Raw genomic sequence first — 22,462 nt, 5'->3', positions numbered from 1 at the left:
TTATTATCTACAATTACCATTGTAATTATCAAATGTAACATTCGTTTCGGCTGTGTATCCTCATAAATAATCATGTTTTGAAATTATTTATAAAAGATCTATAATTTATTATAAGAACACATAAAAAATATTTTAATTGTACGTAAAGTATCAAAGTGAAGTATTTTGTAAAATTGTACAACTGTTGCAGATGTTATGAAATTTTTGAACATATCTTATACCACATGCAAATCAAAGTACCTAGGGTGCATTGATATTAGAATTTAATGTAGTATTAAACATACGTGTTCAATTATGCGCTATATTCTTAGAAACGAATCATAAAACCTTGATATTGCTGCTTTGTAACAGTTTCCCAATTTGTAAACTCGCAGTGCTGTATCTCACTACCTGGACTGCCCACTGATGTCAACCACTGTGCCCTGGGAATAAGATTTATTATTTTACACATTATATATTAAAGATATTAAAAATGCTGTTTTGCTAATATAGATAAAGAACCATCAATAAACAAAATCGCTGCTGAGTTTTAAAAAGGTAAAAAGCAAAATTGTTATTTTTTGAGTGTGAAACAGATACATGTATCTTTTTCGTATAGAGTATGGATACAAGCAGATACGATATTTGTTTTCTATTGATAAATTAGTGTATACATTTATAACTTAAAATGAAATAAATATATATTTAATTAATATTCAAATCTAAAGACCATTAATATACGAATACGAAGGCTATAACAGTCTAGCTTGGATCTTAGTTGCTTATATATAATTTCCAGGGTTGGGTAGTACTAAATTAAAAAGTTAAAAGTTAAGTTAAAAAGTTAATTAATTTTAACTTAGTTAACATTTTAGACTCCTAACTTTTTAACTTTATTTAGTTACATTTTATCGGTAACTAATAACTTTTTATTTTAATTTTTTTAAAAATGTCAGACACAATATGAGTCACACGTAACCAACGATACGAATTCCGGCCGGGCAAAAAAAAAAGAAAAAGGAAAAAGGAGAAGAAAAATAGACAAAGATAAATCTTTGGAGCGTAGAAGGAGTGTAACGCCACTTTTCGTGCAATTGTCATGAAGTGTTCAGGAAGTGTAAACTAAGGGCGGATTTACACCTTGACGAAAAAGCAGAAAGCGGAAAAGCAATAGCCAATCAGAACTCGCGCTGGTAGTTGACTTTCTGTTAGCTTTGTACTACTTACTATCAACGCGAGTTCTGATTGGCTACTGCTTTTCCGCGTTTCCGTCGAGGTGTGAACCCGCCCCAATACGACGTTTCGTGCACTTTTCATGAAGTGTTGGGGAAGTGTAAATCCAAGAGTAGAAAATGTGAATCTTTTGAATGTAGAAGAAGCATAGTGTTACGTTCCATCCACTTTTCATAAAGTGTTCGGGAAGTGTGAGTAAGAAATACCTTTGGTGAGTAGAAGTAGCGTAATTAAAACCGTTCGGAATTCTATTTAAGTTTTTTTACACAGGGTCCACTAACATTCGTGAATCGGTCATCAAAATAACGGTTTCCGTACGATTGCATAGCTTCATCACCGTGGATCTGCGTGGATGTTGGTGCACAATTGGATGGATGACCGTTAAAAAAAATAAGGAAATAATCCCGAATGGAAAGTAAACTTCATTCACGCTTTGTCTACGCTCGATCTTCGTTCCATTTAGGCTTGCTAACGCTACATTTACGCCAGGAGGCCAGGATAAAAGTATGATACATATGGTGAGTAATGAAACATCAGAATTCTATAGCCTTAAACTATGCTATGTTACTTTCGGTGTACGCTCGCAGAGAAGTGAAATAACCCTACGCGTTAATGAAGCGTCAGTATATTCCATATCCTTTATACGTTTCGTTAACGCTTCCTTTACTTTTTATTTATGCTCCGTCACGTTTACGCTTGTATGACGTTACATCCGTTACATTAACGCCTGGGCAAGAATACATTATAGAGTGATGAAGCGTTAATGAAGCGTCAGAATTCTGTATTCTTAACGCTTTGTTACTTTCGGTGTACTCTTCCAAAGGAGTGACGTAAACTCTTTGTTAACATTTTGTTTACATTTAGTAATCAAGTGTTTACTAAATGTAAACAAAATGTTAACAAAGAGTTTACTAGGGAAGTCCCTAACATTCTGATGTTCCAATCTACGCTATATTCAAAAAGTTTCATAACGCTGTCCTTACGTTTTGTCTATCGCTCCGATCTACTCTTCGATTATGGCTGCGCTTCCGTTATTCACTGCAAGTACGGAAAATTTATAGTTCGCGTTACGTGTACTATAGATTTTCAGTAGTTGCAGTGAATAACGGAACGCAGCCTACGTCTGATTAACGCTGTATTTTCGCCAGGGAGACCGACTTGCCGACAATTGTTCGGCGCGCAATTTAGAAAGATTACATATATTAGTAATTAGTGTATAAATTCACGCGAAATTATATGTAAGCAACTAAGATCCAAGCTAGACTAGACTGTTATAGGCTTCTATATTTAATGTTTAGCGAAAACGAGAAAGAACGTTCTGCAATACAGTCTCGTGCCATGCAGGAACAAAATAGATCTACGATTGACAGACAAAAAATTAAATTATGATCGATTTCAAGTTTAAGAAGATCATGTAAATTGTTTGATGTATTGATGTATAAATACGTTATTGATATCGTTATTTGTCGTTACCAAATAATGCCGCTGACAAAGTGTGCGTTTTGTACACGATTGCTTCGCACGCTCCGAAAATCCAATTATAAAGCTAATGAAGTGTAGCAGCTTTGTAATTTTCGTTGTTTCATTACAAAGAGAAGCAGGAGGAAGGATGTGTGAGATGGATATGTGTTATTTTGACAACTGTCTCTCATTGTTGTCTCTATGTAGTGTTGAATTTTTTATCAGTATCATTATATACTGCAACTACTTGACTAGCACTATTTCGAGGTGCGGAGGTGTACGCAAAATGTTATCGCATCGTGTCGTATGTATTAAGTAACGTAACAATAACTAATATATGGCTCTTTTTCTCTAATTAAATAGTTTAATTATTTCAGATTGAATTGAACAGATTCTATTTCAATACTTACATTTGATCGACAAGTGCTCGACGTCCTTGCATCTTTCCAAGGATCGTACCAGTTTTACTATTTTTCACCCAACCACAGATTTTCAATTGCGAGCATATATCCCTCACGTACTTTGGAAAATATACACCTGTAATTTTATTGAAGAATCTTTTATCTTTGCTAATAACGAGCTGAATAGTTGTCAAATTCTTAAAAATATGCATACAAATATACGACTATTCTTCTTATATGATACATATACATATTATACGACTGATGACGCGCACAGATCTTTTATAAGGGAGACCGCGGCTCCATGAGTAACGAAAATTTTAACAATAAAGATACATTAAAATGTATGATTTTTAGTCTCAATTTTTTTATGTAATTAAGAGATAATGTCTACTTTAAGATTTATTGAGCATTTTTCATAAATTTTGATTTGATTTTTAAATAAAAATCGAAAAAGAAGAATTTAGAAATGATCCATGGTACTCTATATTTGGGGTTATATAAAAGAATTTGTTTAAAAGAATATAAAAGAATTTTTATTGCCCAATTTCATTACAAAAACTTAACCTAATCTAAATCGATGAGAACCTATAAATTTGCATAGTTTATATTATACATAACCATATGTATAAAGAGATTTAGCTAATTAAATTTTTATCATAAAGACGCGTAAAATACGATTACATAATTTTTTATACACATACGATTCTGACGTTATACAAATTATTTTAAACGCCTGTTGATATATAATCTATGGTGCCCCGATATGTCTAGTATAAGAGGCGATGAAATATAACATCAAAGTAAATGAATGATTATCTGCATTGCAAAGAAAATGTGGAAAGATGTATAGAATCACGTTTGTAACTCGTAATAAATATATATATTATACTTTGTAGAAACAATATATAAGAAATTTTTACTGGTAAAATAATTACTTTCGATCATTACTTTCGATTTTTATTAATATAAATCAATATTTATGAAAAATCCTCAATAAATGTTAACATTAAACATTATCCCTTAATTATATAAAAAGAACTGAAACCAAAAATCTTACATTTTAATATTTTACTGTTTGAATTTTTGTGACTCATGGTGCCCCGGTCTCACCCCTACATAAATATGAAACTTAAATTGTGCATATGAAGTAATATACATTTAAGATAACTGAATTATCAAGATTATTATATGTAAAATTATATGCGTCACAAGAATGGAACAAAAAATTCGTGTGCTATATATATTTGACGTCGATATCAAGATCTAACGTGTGCAAAGTATGAAAGCGCACAACATAACAAAATTAAGTTATAATAAGATGAATGTACCAATTAGCGTCCATGTCCTAATTAGTGACTAAGCACACATATTTATTGAAATTGCAAGGAAATTCCGCAATGCATATATCGCTAGTATTAATTTTTTATTATTCTGATATCAAAGTAGTACATGTTTATATATGTATTTTTATCTATTTTTTACTTAATATCTTATTAGTTGAAGCATATTTAATGTAGATGGATTGTGATTCAAGACAGATGGTGTGTGTAATGGTCACCACCTTGTAAACATCAGTGAAACCGGTAGATGAATTTTTATTTATGAAATTATATCGTAGATACATTTTACTTAAAAAAAAATCCAGAGATTTATTTGAATATAAAAGAAGTTAACGGTAAGTACAAATATACGCAAAGTATATTGTATATCTTATACAAATAATTGTGGTGGACAACAATATGTACCGAAAAAACGTACTTGTCAAATTAATGTCCTACTAGATAAAATAGCTTGAAAAATGTGGTTTTTATCATTTTCGTTAGGAAAAATCTTGTCTGATTTTAACTTACATTCATATTAGTTAAGGAGAGGACACAAATGATGGAGAGAGAAATATAATTAATAAGAATTTAATTAAATTAATAAGAATTTAATTAAATTAAGAAAATTGCTGTAACTTTTTTTTTTCTGCAGTCTATGCGCGATTTTTGCTGCATTTTTGCTATCAATAGCTAATTAGGTAGATCGCATTCTATATCTGCCGCGTTTTTGCAGTCACGACGTGACGGCAGACTGTGCTCGATTTTTGCTGCGTTTTTGCTGTCAGTACTGGTTATGTTAGATTGTGCTGTATTTTTACCGCGTTTCGCTGTCACGATGTGTTAGCAAATAATGATTTGTTTTATTTTTATCGTTGTATTATGTTGGCAGGCTAAGCTGTTAGAAACTAAGCTTAATGAGGAAGCAGCAGCTTGATATCTGCTGTAACATCATGATCAAGTTTGCTGGCATACTGCTGGCATACTGCTAGCATTTTGCTATCTGGGTTGTTTGGCGGGTCATAACTATAAAAAGGTGCACACAATAATTTAAAATACTTAATGCCACTGAGTTCATAGTCTTCATTGAGAAAGTTATTATTTGGGACATTATAATTTCGGTACCAATAGTGACCAGATTATTTCATTAATGTACATACAAAATTTATTTTAGTACAAAAATTGATTTAAGTAAGTGATAAATAAAAGTCATAAACTTAAACATTACTAAAAACCCTATAAAATTATTTAATCAATCATTTAATGAAAAAAAAAAACATTCATTGTAAAATCAAGTCATTATTTTGATCATTCGTTGACGATGAGGAATCGATCATTAATTGGTCAAACATATAATCATTAATTAGGACAAAGCAAAATCGAGCGGACGCTAATAAGTATATTTACATGTAGCAATATATCTGTTATTTTATGAACATGTATAGAGTATTACATGATTATAGCGATGATTTTTAATTGATAAATGATCTAGCTTTCCTATAATCATGAGTTTCTACTTGAAAGCCAAGTTTTCCTTACTTAAATCTCATTCATTACTTTCACTAACCTTACTTGGTCGTTAATTGGTACATTCACCTTATTTATTATCTATATATACGTGAAAGATTGAAATCCGCATATAATTTGCTACATACATAATAAATGATAAAATGATCCATTTATGCAGATCGTAAATGTAACGATTTGCTACAGAGTGAATATATTAATTTGTTGTGGCATAAGTAAGCAGTATGATATACTCACCTTGTACTTTTCCGAAAACCTCGAACTCGACGGACACTAAGGGTTCCTGGCAGAGCAGAAGATCATCCGCCGCCATCCCGTTCAAGGTTGAATGAAATGGCAAAATTTACGTTAATATTTATTATTTTGTAAGTAGTGTTTGTGAAAGAGAAGATAAAATGCGCACAAAGAGGTACAGCTGCAAATTGCTGCAAGGATGAGCAATCTGAACGGTCACACGTACGTCAATGTACGTTGAGCGGATTCAGATACACTAGTTCTCGTTCTAGAGACGCTTCACCAGTTTCACCGCCTTTTTATAACAGCTTCACGATTCACCTTGCTAACTGTTACTGATTCTTATTACGCGCCGCGTCTCCAAATAGATTTCTCTCTTCACCCCACTATTGACATTGATCCAAACGCGATCGATCGACAATCGATCTTTTTGCAGAGACTGATCTACCTATTCTTATCCGACTGTCGCACTTGAAAAAAATAATATAATTATTTCTCTACAGTTATACGGTTCGATACATGATCGACTCGCTATCGTGTATGTCACGATCACGGAAACGCAAGTACTTAATTTACAAGTATGTATTTAACAGTACATGTATATAAATTAGAAAGAAATTAAGTTGTATACTCATTGTATTTTGATATTATCGAGTAATCATTATAGAGAACGCTTTGTCTATAATATTATAGATACATCTAATAAATAGTAATGCGAATAATTGTTACAGTAAATTGAAATATAAATATAATACAAAACAGGAACAAATAATAGTATCTCTCGATTTTTCCTCCTCAAGCGAGGGAGTTGCTATTCATTGTGGAAACGTTAAATATAGGTCAGGGGAGTCAAGCATTTATCGGCGAACTAAGCACTTCCCATCGTGACTACCGCCTATTGTCCCGTCATTACATCCCACATACACGGCTAATTAGTTATTAGTACGCTATGACGTGGTAATTGACGAGCACAAGAGTAAAAAGTACGGGGTGTACAGAATACGAGGGAAGTTACATTCTACTTATAACGATCCTGTTCAATCTATAATCGCCGTTGTTATTCAAGGTCTCACTTGATGCAAAATTCAGTGATACGATATATGCCTTGATAAAATTATTACCAATAAGAGAAATCTAGATCATCTTTCTCGATAAATTATATAGTTTATTACTAGTACAGCGGCGAAGCAAATAGTGAATTTTAAACACAATCACCTTTTAACTTGCAATTACTCGTATTTATTACATGCCGTAATATAACAAAGATCTGATCTCATGAAAAAAATCACTATTGGCAAATTATGATTAACATGAAATTTTGATTAATATTTCAGCTTGTAATAAAGCGTGTATATTTTCGTGTTTATTTCAATCTTTTTATATTTATTCTCCTGCCAAGAACTAAATACATTATATTTCTTATGTGCAGAAAATGTAACTATATATATACATATATATATATTATATACAGGATGTAACTAAAAAACGTATATGGAGCATACCATGAGATATAGGACAAGAATCCAAGTAGAAAAGTTCGGAGTCATTTTTTTATCTGAGCTTTCAATTCGTTGTTATGCGATGTTAAAGTTAGCGAATTAAAAGTCAGCTCCACTCTGCCTTGCTACGTCCCTGTTTTCCTTCTATACCCGGACACTATTCGCTAACTTTAACATCGTATAACAACCAAAACTGAAAGCTCAGATCAAAAAATGACTCAGAACTTTTCTACTTGGATTCTTGTCCTGTATCTCAGGGTATGCTCCACGTTTTTTTAGTTACACCCTGTATGTATATATATATATATATATAAAATTGTAAATTAAACAGACTTTGTAATGCTAAATGGTTATTATACAGTTACATTCGAAAAAAATGAATAAATGCCATGAGTAGTGAATGCATATAGATATTTATTATCAATATTATTTATTCGATAAGTTCCTCTTTTTTCCCCATTCTTCTCCGCCTTGTTTCTTTTTATTTCTATATAGTATATATGATTCACGTACGTGTGTGTGTGTGTGTGTGTGTGTGTGTGCGCGCGTGCGCACGCACGCGCATGTATATGTTGCATTACACACACGCGCGTATGAATATTCAAGATTCAACTTCACATAAATATTCATACGTATTTTTAAATAAATATACAAACTTTCTTGATATGCGTGCGCGTGTGCATGCGTGCGTATGTGCGTGTAAATATGTACGTATATATGATATGTATTAGATTAAATATAATCAATTATACACAAATTTCGTAGATAAAACACTCAACGGCAGCATTAATTCATGTACTTATAAGCTCTTACTTTCTTTGCTTCAATATGGCACACATAAATTACTTATGTATCATGTCACACCATGTCACACGTCTTTTTTTCACAACCGTATTTTCTCCTCGCTCTGTGTATTATCAAAAATATGTTTTATAATAATTCATGAATTAATCGCATTAATCATACTGAGGTACGAGTATACGAGGATAACGTAATTGATTCTGTGTACATATATATATATATATATTAAGTATATACTATTCAACTCCCCCTTTTCCCTAATACAAGAATGGTGTGACCGATTGCAATTCGAGTTTTCAATTCTTCATTGTCACTACAATTATATGTCACTGAGTTACATGAACCTTGATACACATGCGACTTTCTAGTGCGTGAAAAAAATCTATAGAAATTTAACGGTATTTGTTTAAAATGTGTTATCGTAAATAAAACGTGGCGATTTTTTTACTGAACGTTTAATAAAGAAATTTCAGTACGATATAAGATTTGCCTCTGCAAGTCATACAGTAGGATTATATTAGGAATAAATCTGTAGTACAACCGAATTGCATGAGTGTATCATGGTTTTGTAAACCTTAATAGAGATTTTAGTTTTGATTAAACACTATTACTACCTTAATACCTGACAGACCATGCCAGTGGATTGATGGCATAGTATGTCTAATAGGCTTTATCATATTTCTGATAGCAATTTGCTCACAATGTCAGATAATACAAACTTTGTATACAACTTATTGTCCTTTTGCAATCAAAAATTGATAGTAAGCTTTGCTATCAGGATATAATTATCGCACCTTTTTAAAAGACCGAAACTGAAGAATCGATCAAAAATTGATAGAATTATCTGATAAAAAAAATTTCTATAAAATATGCGTTATTTCTTCGTATACAGCATATTGGGTTACAAGATTTCTCTCTCTCGCGCGCGCGCGCACGCACAAAGTACCTAGGCTGTTTGTTTTTACTGCCAATAGCAACAAATGTATAGTTTACGTTACGTTTTCACTATAGAAGTATATATTTTCAATACTGACAGTCAATTTTGGAACACAACCCCAAATACTAGTAACGAAAATCGACTTTTTGTATATCACTTTTATGAGGGAGAATCTGCATTCACAGGTATAATCGACACTGTGTTCGATAGGAGAGTTCCATTTTCACTGTCCTTTTCATTTACATCGGTATGATCTATCAAGTGCTTCTGCTGTCGCGCTTGCTTCTTCTCGCGTTCGATCTAGAAACGATAAAATAAGCGATAACATTAGACAAAACACTAATAATAAATACTTATGTAAAATCATTTAACTTTGTTCGCGCATTTTATTTCATTAATTATATAAGTATAATACTTATATAGTTTGAAATTTCGAGTCTTATGTGTGACAATTAGTGTAATCAGCAAACCTTAAAGAATAGACGAAGATAATGGCATGGAAACACAACGCATTGTCCTTTCTCTTCCTCGGCATCTATATAAACGCCACGAACTAGGATAGAATTGCTACAATTGAGAAGGACGAGAAAAACGAAGCAGCCAACGTGAGTAATCCAACAGGACAATTCCAAATTGTCCGGTAGCAGCCAGAGATCTAACGCGTTCCATATGCCGCGCCAGACGTTGACAGTCCCCAGAAAGCTCAGAAAAAGAAATACGTCCGCGACCATCAAGCGTACTAGACCCTGGAGACGCGCGCAGATATACCGCATCAATGGTTGTAGACAAAACGTCAGGGCGACTATAAAATACCCGATAGCCTGAAATTCGGTAACAGTATTACAATAATGTTATTTTTTATTATGGGAAATCGTATACTCGATCGCTACGAATTGATGATGATATTTCTATATTAAATAAGGGAGACCACTAAATTATCTACACGTACTATACTTCTTTAGTGTTCTATTTTTTTAAACACACTAAAGGCGTCAAGATGGTGTACCGAAAAATGAAAAAGAAAAGAAATCCTAATTTTTATACTTTTAACGTGTAACATCTTAAACTTGGCTCTCATCGCATTGTTCTAACAACAAACAATTTTATAATTCGTACATTGATACACTTTATAAGAAACAATTGTTACACGCTTTCGCAAACCACATTTAAAACTAGACGAATTACATTGTTTTTGGATTCTTACTGGTTTGCCGAATTGTATACGACTTCAAACTATGCAAGTGAGATTACATACACATTGTTATATGTATTTTTTATATTTTTTTCATATTTTTTTATGTAATTTTACAATTCTATAATTTTTGAATTGCGATCTTTGTAACATTGAAAATGACCTAATAGAGCTCGAAATGTCTATTATCTGTTTTTCCAATTAAACTACGTAATTTTGACCAAATGATGATTTTTATACTTCATTAAGATTACATCGATATGATAATGCTCTGTTAAAAACTGATATTCAACAAATCTCTTTCTCAAATCATTAGATATATGTAATTTAAGCGCGATCGTATCGATGCGATGGCGCGGATGTGGCAAATATATAACAAATCCTAGATAACGTAAAACATTTCATATGCGTACACCGACAATTGTGCCATGTGCCGCGGCAATCATGCAATTGGCGAATTCAATTATATAATTGAATACTGAGTGTGTAGCGCTATAGCATAGCGCATGTATGTCGTATGTCTGCAATATATATAAAAATAACAAATTATAAGGCTCTATAAAATAAAGTATAATAGAATGAGAGGGTAAAGAGCTAGTAATAACAATCAATTCAAATTTAAAAAAAAAATAATAATCATATGTAAATAAAATAACGAAGAAATTTAATATAATAAATAAATAAATAAATAATATAAAATAAATAATATATACGTTTTGACTCCAATCGGGTCATTCTCAATGTCACATTTAAAAAATCTTTAAACGGTGATTAAGTTGCAAAAATAGCTTTTACAAAAATTAATTAAATTAATCAAATAATAATAAAATTAAATCGTTATAATTCTGATTCCGCATTTCTCACTCTGTTAAATGTTGTAAGTCAAACGTTAATAAAATAAAAAGACCATCTAAGTAATGGTAATAAAATAAGAAATTAATATTAAGTCGCATAAATTTCTAATTATAAATGTATACATATAAATGTACCTTAGTTAAATAACAAAAAAAAGATAAGAGAAGTGTGACTACACTGAGAAAAAAATGCTGTTGATTCAATTAAAATCTATATCACGGGCTGTCACTAACATAGTAATTAATTCATGTATATTTTTATTGATACAAAAACTTTGATTATTAAAACAATAATCAAAACCTTTGTATCAATAAAAATATACATGAATTAATTATTTATGTTAGTGACAGCCCGCGATATAGATTTTAATTGAATCAACAGCATTTTTTTCTTAGTGTATTGTTATCCATTTTTTGATGGCACAATTTACTTTTTTTTAAACAATTTTGCAAATAACTTGATATCGTTAAAGGGACACATCTGAACTTGATGGCTTTATATGATGTAATGTTAAACAGGAAGATATTAGGAAGGGGAAAGAGAATGTATGATGTTAGAATACAAATCTGGTAATGACTCCGTTATCATTTTGTCTATTTATACCATGTATTTGTTTTTTAATATGCACCATCTCAGATATCAATCTTTTATTGTATGAAGGTTCTATATCTAATATCTCTATATTATCCCATTTAAAATCGTGATTTTTCTCAATGCGATGATTAGAAATCACCGATGGAGATTCTGAACCTTTATTAATATCTGAAATATGCTCATGCAATCTTGTCTCTAACTGTCTTTTTGTTTGTCCTACGTAACTAACATTACAATTGTCACAAGAGATCTTGTAAACCACATTTTGATTTTTTGTGTGTTCAAGTTTATCTTTCCCCTTTTTTAATGAAATTTTTCAGTGTGTTCGGAATGGTGAATGGCAATTTACATTTGCACATATTCGCAATAGGTGTAAATTTTTCAGATACCGAACCGACATATGGAATCGCGAAAAATTTCTTTAAATTACCAATACTATTAATATTCTTACTATTACTAATGTGAAATTTAATTCTATTATGAATAGTCGAGAAAATAAAAGATAATGGATATCCATTATTTAAAAAATATTGGTAGCATCTTTCATATTACTTTGCTGAAATGTCGGATAGCACATACGAAATATCTTATCAACCACTCCATAAATGACTCCTTTCTTGTGACAAATTGGATGACGTGAATGAAAATTCAGGAATCTTTCTTTCGGAAAAGATTTTTTTGCGATATCCGTCGAAAATAATATTCTGTTCATGTACAATCAGTAATGTGTCCAAAAAACTTATTTTACCTTCTACTCTAACATCCATGGTAAACTGTAGTCTACTATTTAATGAATTAATAATGTTGAAGATGTTCTCAATGCTATCAGATGGAGCAGCTAAGATGGATAGGATACTAATATATGATATATGTAAAATTTGCAATTTTAAATACTTAAAAATTAAGGGAGTAATAAGAACCTTTACACTTTTTTTCATGCCCATGCTCACTCGTTTATTATTCGAGACCGTTAATCTACAATGTCATCAAACCATCTTTTATTTTATGCAATTTTTAATTTTTTATCACGTAATATATATACATACGTGTGTATAGTGTTGCCAATTTAATCCACGTCTAGTGATATGATGGTATTAATTAAGTGCCTGCGGATTATTTCGTATATGCTGATAATATTAGATAGTGCGTTCAAAATTTTCCTCTTACGGAACGAAATCGAAATGCTTAAGTTGCGTATAATGGTAATCGTAATAATAAAATATATATTTTATGTGATGTGACTTGTTATCAAGTTTGTTATTATACATGTAGACATTAGATGTCGAAATATTTGTTATAAACATTATGAGAGTTAGTTACAACATTCATTATATGTATATAATATTACTGTTGTTCTTGCTATTGTAAATTACAATTAGTGACATAAATGTAAAGAAAAGAATAATAGAGAGAGAGAGAGTAATAGTATAAAATACTAAATGTGAAAATAATTAAGAAACTAAAGCAATATAAACGTGAATGATTTTTGAAACAAATGTGGATTCAGTAATTCTTCAGAAATACGCATTCACGAACGTATGTTAAAATACGTCATCCTATCCAATCTAAATGTAATTTATTTATAAAGTTACGCCCGCGCGCATGGTGAGAGGAGGGGATGCGGTGGATCGGAATTGGTGGAGGTGTGAGTGAAAGGTGAGAGGATATTAAAAAGTTATAATAACGAAAGAGTGAAATATGGTGAAAGAGAGAGATGGTTGGTGGGGGAGGGGGTGCGGTGGGTCGAAGTTGGTGAAGGTGTGAGGGGATGTTAAAAAGTTATAATTTCGGACGAACGGACAGAGAAAGAGACGTTTCTTAATTTTTCATTAAAATCATCACTTTTCGACCGCTTGTCGAAAAGTGATATCTCCAGAACGGCATGACCGATTAAAAATTTTTTTGGTTCAAATTACTAGTGGCGATGCCGCCTTTCAAGACATATAACGTTCGATTCAAAATTTTTTTATATTTTAGTAGTTATGCACCCCCGAAGAATGGTTTGGTGGCTCGAGATAAGAGATTTGTAATGTATATTATTAATCTTTTAAACTAACTTTTAAATTCACTAGTAGTTTTTTTAACATGGCCAGAGACACTACCGCGTCTCCTGATATTTTTCAATTTACAATAACGCATTTTAGAATTGCCTGATGATTATATAATTTTATTATATCTATAAGTGCATTCTATAATAAAAATGCATTCGGATTGAAAAGAATTGTAACGATCGCGAATGCGTATTTCTGCAAAGAACTGAATTCGTTTCAATCCATTCCCGTTTACTGTGAGATATAACACATTTTGCAGAATGCAAAGGAATTGCGATAGCGATAGAGTTAACACAAAAATAATCTGTCAGAAATCGTAAAATTTTAGTATGATTTTGATAGGTTAATTAAATTCAGCTATAATATTCAATGATTCGATATTAAATTTTTCTCAATTCTTTGTTGTTATATATTTGACATATATCGTAATGAACACACACACATCACAAAAAAATATATATTAAAAAAAATATATTAAACGAATGCTGAAATGGCCAAATTATTAACATTGCAGTCGTATAAAAATTTCCGAATTGCGATTGAACAGAATTAAAAATCCTTTTTCAGGCGGAACTAAAATAGACGTAAAGTTAGGAGGTACAGCGATACAGCACCTTACACTAAAATTGTTAATTTTTTTTCGATTTTAGTATAAAGTCCACTGTTTCATCTCCTAATTTTGCGCCTACTTTAATCCTGTAAAAGGACTTTTGATTCTGTTCAGTCAATTCGGAGATTTGATTATCATATCATGCGCAATATCCATAATTACCATATCATGTTATCCTTATCTAATTAATCTTATCTAATTCTATCACAATATAGTGACTCGATATGAGATGTGCGATGTACTAGGACTCTGAAATAAAGATAAAAGCAATTGAAATATGAAATTTTAATTGCGATATCCAATTAATAAAATCCTTTTTATTTGAAGAAACGAGCACACACGCGCAAATTGGCGTGAGCGCGCGTGTTCATGATGTGTGCTAAGTAATATAATATAATATAATAATAATATATATAATACAATAGTTACATGTATAGCATGCAATTGCAAAACGATATAGGATCAGGGATAATCTTATATTAGGAAGAAGTTAAAGGATTTTGATAGTCGATGTAAAAGGCTTATATTTACCAATGAGCCAAGGGCAGAATACTCGGGGCTTTCTGGAAATAGATAAATGTCGATCAAGATCCAAACTCCTCTCCAAACGAAGACAACCAACGTACCCACGACACCGACACTGAAGGCGCAATCCAATAAGTACAACGACCAGTCCCTCGTATTCTACAACCGTATACAATAGATTACAATATTAACATTATAAATTGTAAAATAATATTAAAAATAATAATAGTAAAAGAGAATCATTAAATGTGTATAAAATTAAATTAAAATTTAATTAAATTAAAATATATAAGATTAAATTAAATGTATAAAATAGAAATTATACGCGCGCGCACAGCAATTCAACCGTGATATCCATCATCATAACGTATTAACAGTATATATATGGTAGATAAAACACTAATATAAAATTTATCTTTACCTTATCTCAAGTTATTTTCTTCCTTCGTTAATATATACGACACACAATATTATGATATTTACACATTTGTAAAAAAGGAAGGATGCAAAAAATACATACAATTACTAAAGTATATAAGTTTCCAAACGATTTTCATCGAGAGATGTTATCATCCTACTTCAAAAATGGTAATATCATGTTATTACGTATTATATTAACGTATCGTGAGAGAGAAAGAGATGAAGACATAGAGAGATCGACCTTATAGAAGGAAAGAGAGATAGAGCAACCTTAAACATGTCATTTCATAAAGTCATTTCCTATTATAGACGATAATACACGAAATAAATATTATAGTATAGTAAGTAGAAAGAAAAAAAAAACCATCGAATTGTACAACTATACGATTTTTAAATGTACGTAATGACAATGTCAATTGTATTAAATTAATGTTTTTCGAAGGTACATACTTGTAATCGTGTCGCGTAACATTCTTTTTTCAATTATAATTACAATTGACAATTATTTTGAAGTAGTAATAAATAAATAGAAAAGATGACCATAATCTGCACATTTTCAATGCAATTACAAACGACAAATAAATTAGCGCACTTGCACACATTGCGCTAATGCGTACACGTAGATTATACAGGCGCAATAGTGGTCGACAGTCGGGGGACTTGACCGGAAACTGCGCTTATATGCACATTGCACACCGATAATACGTGAGCTTGGACGACAGCGACGCGTGTAAATGAGGTAACGTGCAATTCATATAATCGTGATTTACAAGTTATCATTTACAATTTATAATTTATGATCTACGCCAGCAACACCAACAGCATAGTGAGTGCACGGTGCACAGTGAATTCAACAAACAAAAAGGTACTGCAAAGAATTGTCTTTGCGCGTGCTAATGTCCAAGTAACACTGCGTTAATTAATTTTTAACCATCTGTAAATCATACGAATGCGCTATTGGCGCTTTTTCACTTTCAGCTTCTTTCGCATTCCGTTTTCTTCATTTCTAGGACTTAAAACAGTTCTGTCTGTGAAAATTACTCGAGAACAAAGTTGTATATATACATATAAGTACATTGTGTGTGCTACTTTGACCTTAAGAAAATTAGCAAGCACTTTTTACATCATTTTTCCCAAGTTCATTATCTGTCTTGTTTTCTACTTATCGCACAAAACGCACGAATAACTCTTGTAATTAGTGATTATATTGTGAAAATGAATATAATTAATTACAAAAAAAAAAACCAAACAATTCTTGAAACGTGATTTAATCGTTATTATATTGAAATAACTGTAAATTTATTTGTTTTTATCAATCTTAGTTTCACATATTTCAACTAATGCTACTGATAAGTATCATTCGTGTAACATACTCACATGGTATAAATTATAAAATACTATATTAATACTATATTTGCTGAGAAAAGAAGAAGCAAGAAAATAAAAAGTTTCGTTAGCATATATATGTCTTTCTCCGATATATTTATCTTCGATCAAAAACTCGTCGAAATATATTATACTATACATATATACATATATGAAAGAGGTAGATAGCATATAGACAAAATTCTGTCATTAATATGTATTATTAGTATCCAATATTTTATCTTAAATTCTCTTACATATGTTACTACTATTATACTGCACAAATTTTCGATAAGTCAACCCCTGATTTATCGAGATTAATCGATTGCATATAAGTTTTCCATCGCAAACTACTCAACTAACTTTCGTTTAATGTATAAGATGCAATTTCTGTAACTTGTACTCTATTTACGATTAAATAAGTGACTCAATCGTTTAAACAATCGCGATCTATACTGCAATTTGTGTTTTTTTTTTACAAATTAGACACTCTCTCTCTCTCTCTCTCTCTCTCTCGACGTAATATTTATTCATGACTAGATTACACAATTGCGAGTGTAATCTTACGCAGATGCGGGTGCATAAAACAGTATCTCGAAATTGAAATTTTAAAAGGAGAAAGATTGGAGCAAAATCATGATTCAATCATAACGAGAATAAGATCTGCAGCCTCGTACGACGCGATTCAAATCCCGGCAAGTACCCTCGGAGAAAGAGATCGTTGACAAGTACTTACGTTGACGCGAAACATAGTCGGCACTTCAAAGTAACCCGGACACGAGTCAAGAATGAGCGAGAACGGGGGCGCGGATACATTACGAACTGCTCGCATAATGCCGAGCGCAAGGAGACTAACGATAGTTGTAGCGAAGACTGTGCCGGGTATTAGCTCCGTATAAATGTCCAGAGCCATCCAGGCACCGCGCCAAGCGTTCACGCAGCAAAAACCGAATACGCCGGTGTAGACTCGTGAGCCGAGATAATAGGATAGCCGATGTTTGTCTGGATGCAGAACATCATCCAAGCCATGTTGCAACACGTTGAAAGCAAAGTGGCCGGTGAAACCGATCGTGATCGACGCGAAGCTACTGAACACTGGTTCGTCCGGGTAGACATAGAAATCGCTGAGTTCCCAAGTGCCACGCCAATAACCAACCACCGCCGGCGCAACTACGAACGCGGAGAATATCGTATCCAAAATTGTCAAGATGGCATAGTGCAGACGATTTGACGATCTGGTGTCTAGACTTCCAGTCATCCTGGCACCAGCCGCACGCAACTCAACCATCCTTACCCAGTCCGGATCGAGCTTAGTAGTCACGCCGCTCGTCATTACGCATCGTTTGCACCCTCGAAATTATACTATTGTGTCGTTTATAGATGACAGAAAAAGATGACAGAAAGAAGATAACTTTGAAAAACGAGCACCAGCTCATCTTGATGCAATCGCGTGTTTAACATTTCGTTTCTGGTATTCTCTCGTGCTATATAACATTCGATTCAGTTTTCGCTTGATGCGCTTCTTATTCATTAAGACTAGCTTTCGTCATCATCGTTGTCTTCGTTGTCATCATCATCGTCGTTGTCGGCGTCGTCGTCGTCGTCGTCGTCGTTGTCGTGACATTGCAAACGAGGCTTTTATCTAGAAAGGACGGTGGCATGCCTTTTTTTGCCGTATTCCTTCATCAGAGTTAAATCAGCTTTTTTAACGCTCTGAAAAAACGTAGATTCGCTCAACGAATCTCATTGAAATTTCTTCCAGTAATGAAGCCATGAAATATATTTTTCCTCGAATATAAATCCGATATCACACAATTTGATTCTTGGCTGCACTCATCAGCGAAAACAATCGCTAGGATTGAAGAGAGAAAATAAAAATTATTCGCGCAACCACTTAGAGGATTTTTTCATCCGCAAGTGCTTATAAGGCCGACGAACAGCCAGTCAGGCAACTTGATCGAGGAATCGGCGACCGATCGAACAACCAGTCAGGCAACAGTCAGGATGACTACTGACTTATCTTCAGTACAATCGCTATCTTTTATCAAGATCGCTAAACGCGCGGGCCAACACTATCGCATTACCGCGAACAACGTCGTCGCTCATACGCGACGGACCACCGGCACGGAGGATAGTACCCGCGGTATGCTCTTCGTTCCCTCCTACGCTGACGATCCCCACCTACAATGCATATGCGTTATAATCGTCTCATTTCGTGTATTACGGTGGCTATCACCGATTAGAACGATCGGTGGCAGCCGATGACAGCCACGCGCGTTCTCCTTAATGATACTCCAAGACTATTCGATAGTATTTTGATCTTCGAACTGACCAAAAATAATCGTATCTAAATCACGACTTTTTTATCTTCCAATGCGCTTAATTTTCTCGCCATCATTTTAGATATTCTAAAAGGATTGAGAGAGTATTATCATTCCTTGAGTAAATATTTCAATGAAGAAACTTGTTATCTACACGGTATTCTATTCCTTAATTGTAGTTACAAAAGAAACGTCCATGTAAACGTATATATCCATAATAAGCTTAAAGTAACATACGCCAAATTATTTTATTGCTGTTAAAAACGGTTAGAAAAATTTGAAAAAAATAAAAATGTCTAGATATTCACTTATAACAAAGGTGAAAGAAATGTTTTTTTTTTTTTAGAAAGAGACATTTGAAATTAAATCGTTAATAGTCATAGAAGAATGACTATGCATTTCAAAAATAGTTTTATCCATTTAATTCCAATAGAGAAAAACATTTCAACTATACAAGAGCATAATTTTTAGTCATTTTGATGTTATTTTTTCTGAGCAATGTTTCCGGTCTCCATTTATCCATTGACGTATTCATTTAGCCATTGACGCTTTAGCCAAAATTATCACTAATCAACTCTTTTTTGTGTATCAATCAAGTTCTTCGGTTACATCTCACCTTCGTGAAACCCTGACTCGTTCCAATAAACCTCGTCAAGGTCATAAGATTCATTGTCATGTCGAAAATGTCATACGGAAAATATTGAAAATAAAATGAATTTCCAATATTTGCTCCATAAACATTTATTTGAAATTATTCGCATCCATATTCACGCAAATACCATTTTCTTACTTATTTTTTATAAATATTTGCGCGTGTGTGCGCAAATATATCGATTATAACCAAAAACTGAGGGGGGGCGGAACCTACTGTATTCACGCGTACACTTTACAACATAAAGCGACATGGAAGTTGCGAACTCATTCGCAAAACAAGAGGTGGAATAAAAGTTGCTTCGCATGAATACAGTAGGTTTCACTACTGTTAAAAATAACTTCAACGCTTAATATCTGAAAAACTATAACAGACCGCCCACCTAGTTGTTAAGGCAAAGTTGCTCAGAATCATGACCTTGACAACATATATCAAGGTCAAGGTCATCGGAGCTGGGTCCCCTAAAGTAAATAATTACTTAAATTCTAGCAAATATTCGACTATCTATCGTGAAAGCTTGATGCTTTCCCTACAAAATTGTTTTTTTTTTTTTAAATCTTATAATTTTTCACTACTGAATTATCGTGAATTAAATAAAAAAGGATCATTTAGACTTTAATTGCTCATAAACTCCGCAAAAAATTGTCGTATCGCAATTTATAAAACAGATTATTAATGTTGAAACTTTAATCTATCAAGATTTCTAGCTTTAATAAAACCCTTTTCTTAAATTTAAATTTCATTCATTATTGACGAAGATATTGTATATACAACTTTGAACAAAAAAAAAACGCCACTTTTTCTCACACCCAATATTTAAAAACAGATTAAATTTTTCTATCATTGCTATATTTGACAATAATATTGTACGTATTTCATTATTGAGAACTTTTAATTTGAGAAGAAACAATTACGTCTAAATTTCACAGATAAAATTACTCATGTTAAACGTAATACAATCGTTATAAATAATCGATAAATTGGGTCAAACATAATCGAAAAATCTGATAACATTTCTTTTACAGATAAGTAATGTTAGTTTATGTCCGTATACAATCGCAGCGTCTGCGTATTATCAATGATGATACTCAGTGAGAACGTTTCGTAAACTTCCAAGGAAAACCGATACATTGAAGACATCGTCGTACGACTTTTCTGTTTACAAAATTGCCAGAGCAGTGTGCTCGTTTGTTTGCTTTCGTCCTATCATATCCACATTTTCAATCGACAAATTTTACGCACGTAATATTGAAGAAACGAATTAGTTCAGTAGAATTAAACTCTAAGAGAGTTTCGCGCAAAAAGTGTAAGTTGACATTTCTCTTCACGAAAATCTTCGGAAGACCATCAGAAAAGAAAAATGTATGCTTGAAACTCGGAACTCGTGTAGGAAGTATAAAAGAAAATTCGAATAATTGCAAAAAGCAGGTCTTTCGCTTATAAAATGGAAACTGTCAATTGTATGGAAAACAGTTTAATATAAAAAATGTAGGTATTCATCAACATACTAAATGAGACGTAAAAAATATTAAGCTCGATTCATTAGTTAAGTAGAAAAAAAATAAAAACCGAACCGATAAAGACCTTTTTTCACTCGCTCTCTATTCACTGAGATTGAAACTTTGAAATTCTCGTAAAGCGTAGCTCTCGTGATGACGAAAAAATCTAGCCCAGAACGAGTCTAAAATGTTTATCATAATACTAAATTTAAAAGTTAGTTTAAAAGATTATAATAGACACTACAAGTCTCTTCTTCCGAGCCACCATTTTGGAAGAATACATAACTACTAAAATATAAAAAATTTTGAATCGAACGTTATATGTCCTGAAAGGCGGCACCGCCACGAGTAATTTGAACTAAAAAAATTTAAAATCAGTCAAGTCATTCTGGACATACAAGCGGTAAAAAAATGATTTTCATAAAAAATGAAGTAACGTCTCCTTCTCTGTCTGTCCGTCCGTATTATAATTTTGTAACGTCCTCTCTCACCTTTCACTCACACCTCCACGAACTTCGACCAACAGCACCCCCTGCCCCCTCCACCCACCACCCCTCTCTTTCGCCGTATTTCACTCTCGTTATATAATATTTTTAAATCATTTTTTTGTATATATTTGTGATATATTTGTACTTTAAAAAGTAAGTGATATCCGAAAAAAATCATATCATACAGTCTGTCTAGTAAGAGCGTAGCAAAGGCTTACCCACAGTCGAGTAAAGATATACTCTGAATTTTTGTTTTCGCCGATAGGTGTCACCTTTGTGCTGTCACCAAAGTACCCGTTGTTGCTTGAATTGTGTTAGAATAAACGATTTTCAAAATAAGTGCTGTCTACGCGTCTCGTTTCGAAACAGTGTTCTTGTGTTCTCATTCAAAAGGACTAAAAATATCCCAATCCGCTGCGGCCAAATATATAGGAAAATCAAGGTTGTTCGTCCATAAATGGGTGCAACGTTATTTAGAGACAAAAACCATGGATGA

General features: G+C 32.6%; 2 protein-coding genes across 2 annotated transcripts; both read right to left on the bottom strand.

Moving 5' to 3' along the window:
• Positions 1-203: 203 nt before the first annotated feature.
• LOC108783431 (acylphosphatase-2) lies at positions 204-6,470 on the bottom strand. Its single transcript, XM_018551996.1, has 3 exons — positions 6,161-6,470; positions 3,084-3,210; positions 204-422 (listed from the first exon to the last, which is right to left on the bottom strand). The coding sequence occupies exons 1-3, from the start codon at positions 6,234-6,236 to the stop codon at positions 308-310; spliced, it is 318 nt and encodes a 105-aa protein (XP_018407498.1). The 5' UTR covers positions 6,237-6,470; the 3' UTR covers positions 204-307.
• Positions 6,471-9,201: 2,731 nt separating this feature from the next.
• Positions 9,202-18,608, bottom strand: LOC108783410 (uncharacterized). Its single transcript, XM_018551969.1, has 4 exons — positions 17,743-18,608; positions 15,228-15,380; positions 9,865-10,215; positions 9,202-9,694 (listed from the first exon to the last, which is right to left on the bottom strand). Exons 1-4 carry the CDS (start codon positions 18,337-18,339, stop codon positions 9,554-9,556), a joined length of 1,242 nt encoding a protein of 413 aa, XP_018407471.1. The 5' UTR covers positions 18,340-18,608; the 3' UTR covers positions 9,202-9,553.
• Positions 18,609-22,462: the final 3,854 nt, after the last annotated feature.

This window comes from Cyphomyrmex costatus, unplaced genomic scaffold (assembly GCF_001594065.2).
Source record: "Cyphomyrmex costatus isolate MS0001 unplaced genomic scaffold, Ccosl1.0 scaffold15, whole genome shotgun sequence".
Lineage (NCBI taxonomy): Eukaryota > Metazoa > Arthropoda > Insecta > Hymenoptera > Formicidae > Cyphomyrmex > Cyphomyrmex costatus.
This window is presented reverse-complemented; position numbering and strand designations above follow the sequence as displayed.

Excerpts from the sequence above, each read along its gene's own strand:
- LOC108783431 (XM_018551996.1), bottom strand. The coding sequence starts at position 6,236 with ATGGCGGCGGATGATCTTCTGCTCTGCCAGGAACCCTTAGTGTCCGTC. Across the intron at positions 3,211-6,160 it reads GGTTTTCGGAAAAGTACAAG|GTGTATATTTTCCAAAGTAC; the intron begins GTGAGTATATCA and ends ATAAAATTACAG. Across the intron at positions 423-3,083 it reads CGAGCACTTGTCGATCAAAT|GGCACAGTGGTTGACATCAG; the intron begins GTAAGTATTGAA and ends TCTTATTCCCAG.
- LOC108783410 (XM_018551969.1), bottom strand. The coding sequence starts at position 18,339 with ATGACGAGCGGCGTGACTACTAAGCTCGATCCGGACTGGGTAAGGATG. Across the intron at positions 10,216-15,227 it reads ATTCTGCCCTTGGCTCATTG|GCTATCGGGTATTTTATAGT; the intron begins GTAAATATAAGC and ends ACCGAATTTCAG. Across the intron at positions 9,695-9,864 it reads ATCTTCGTCTATTCTTTAAG|ATCGAACGCGAGAAGAAGCA; the intron begins GTTTGCTGATTA and ends TATCGTTTCTAG.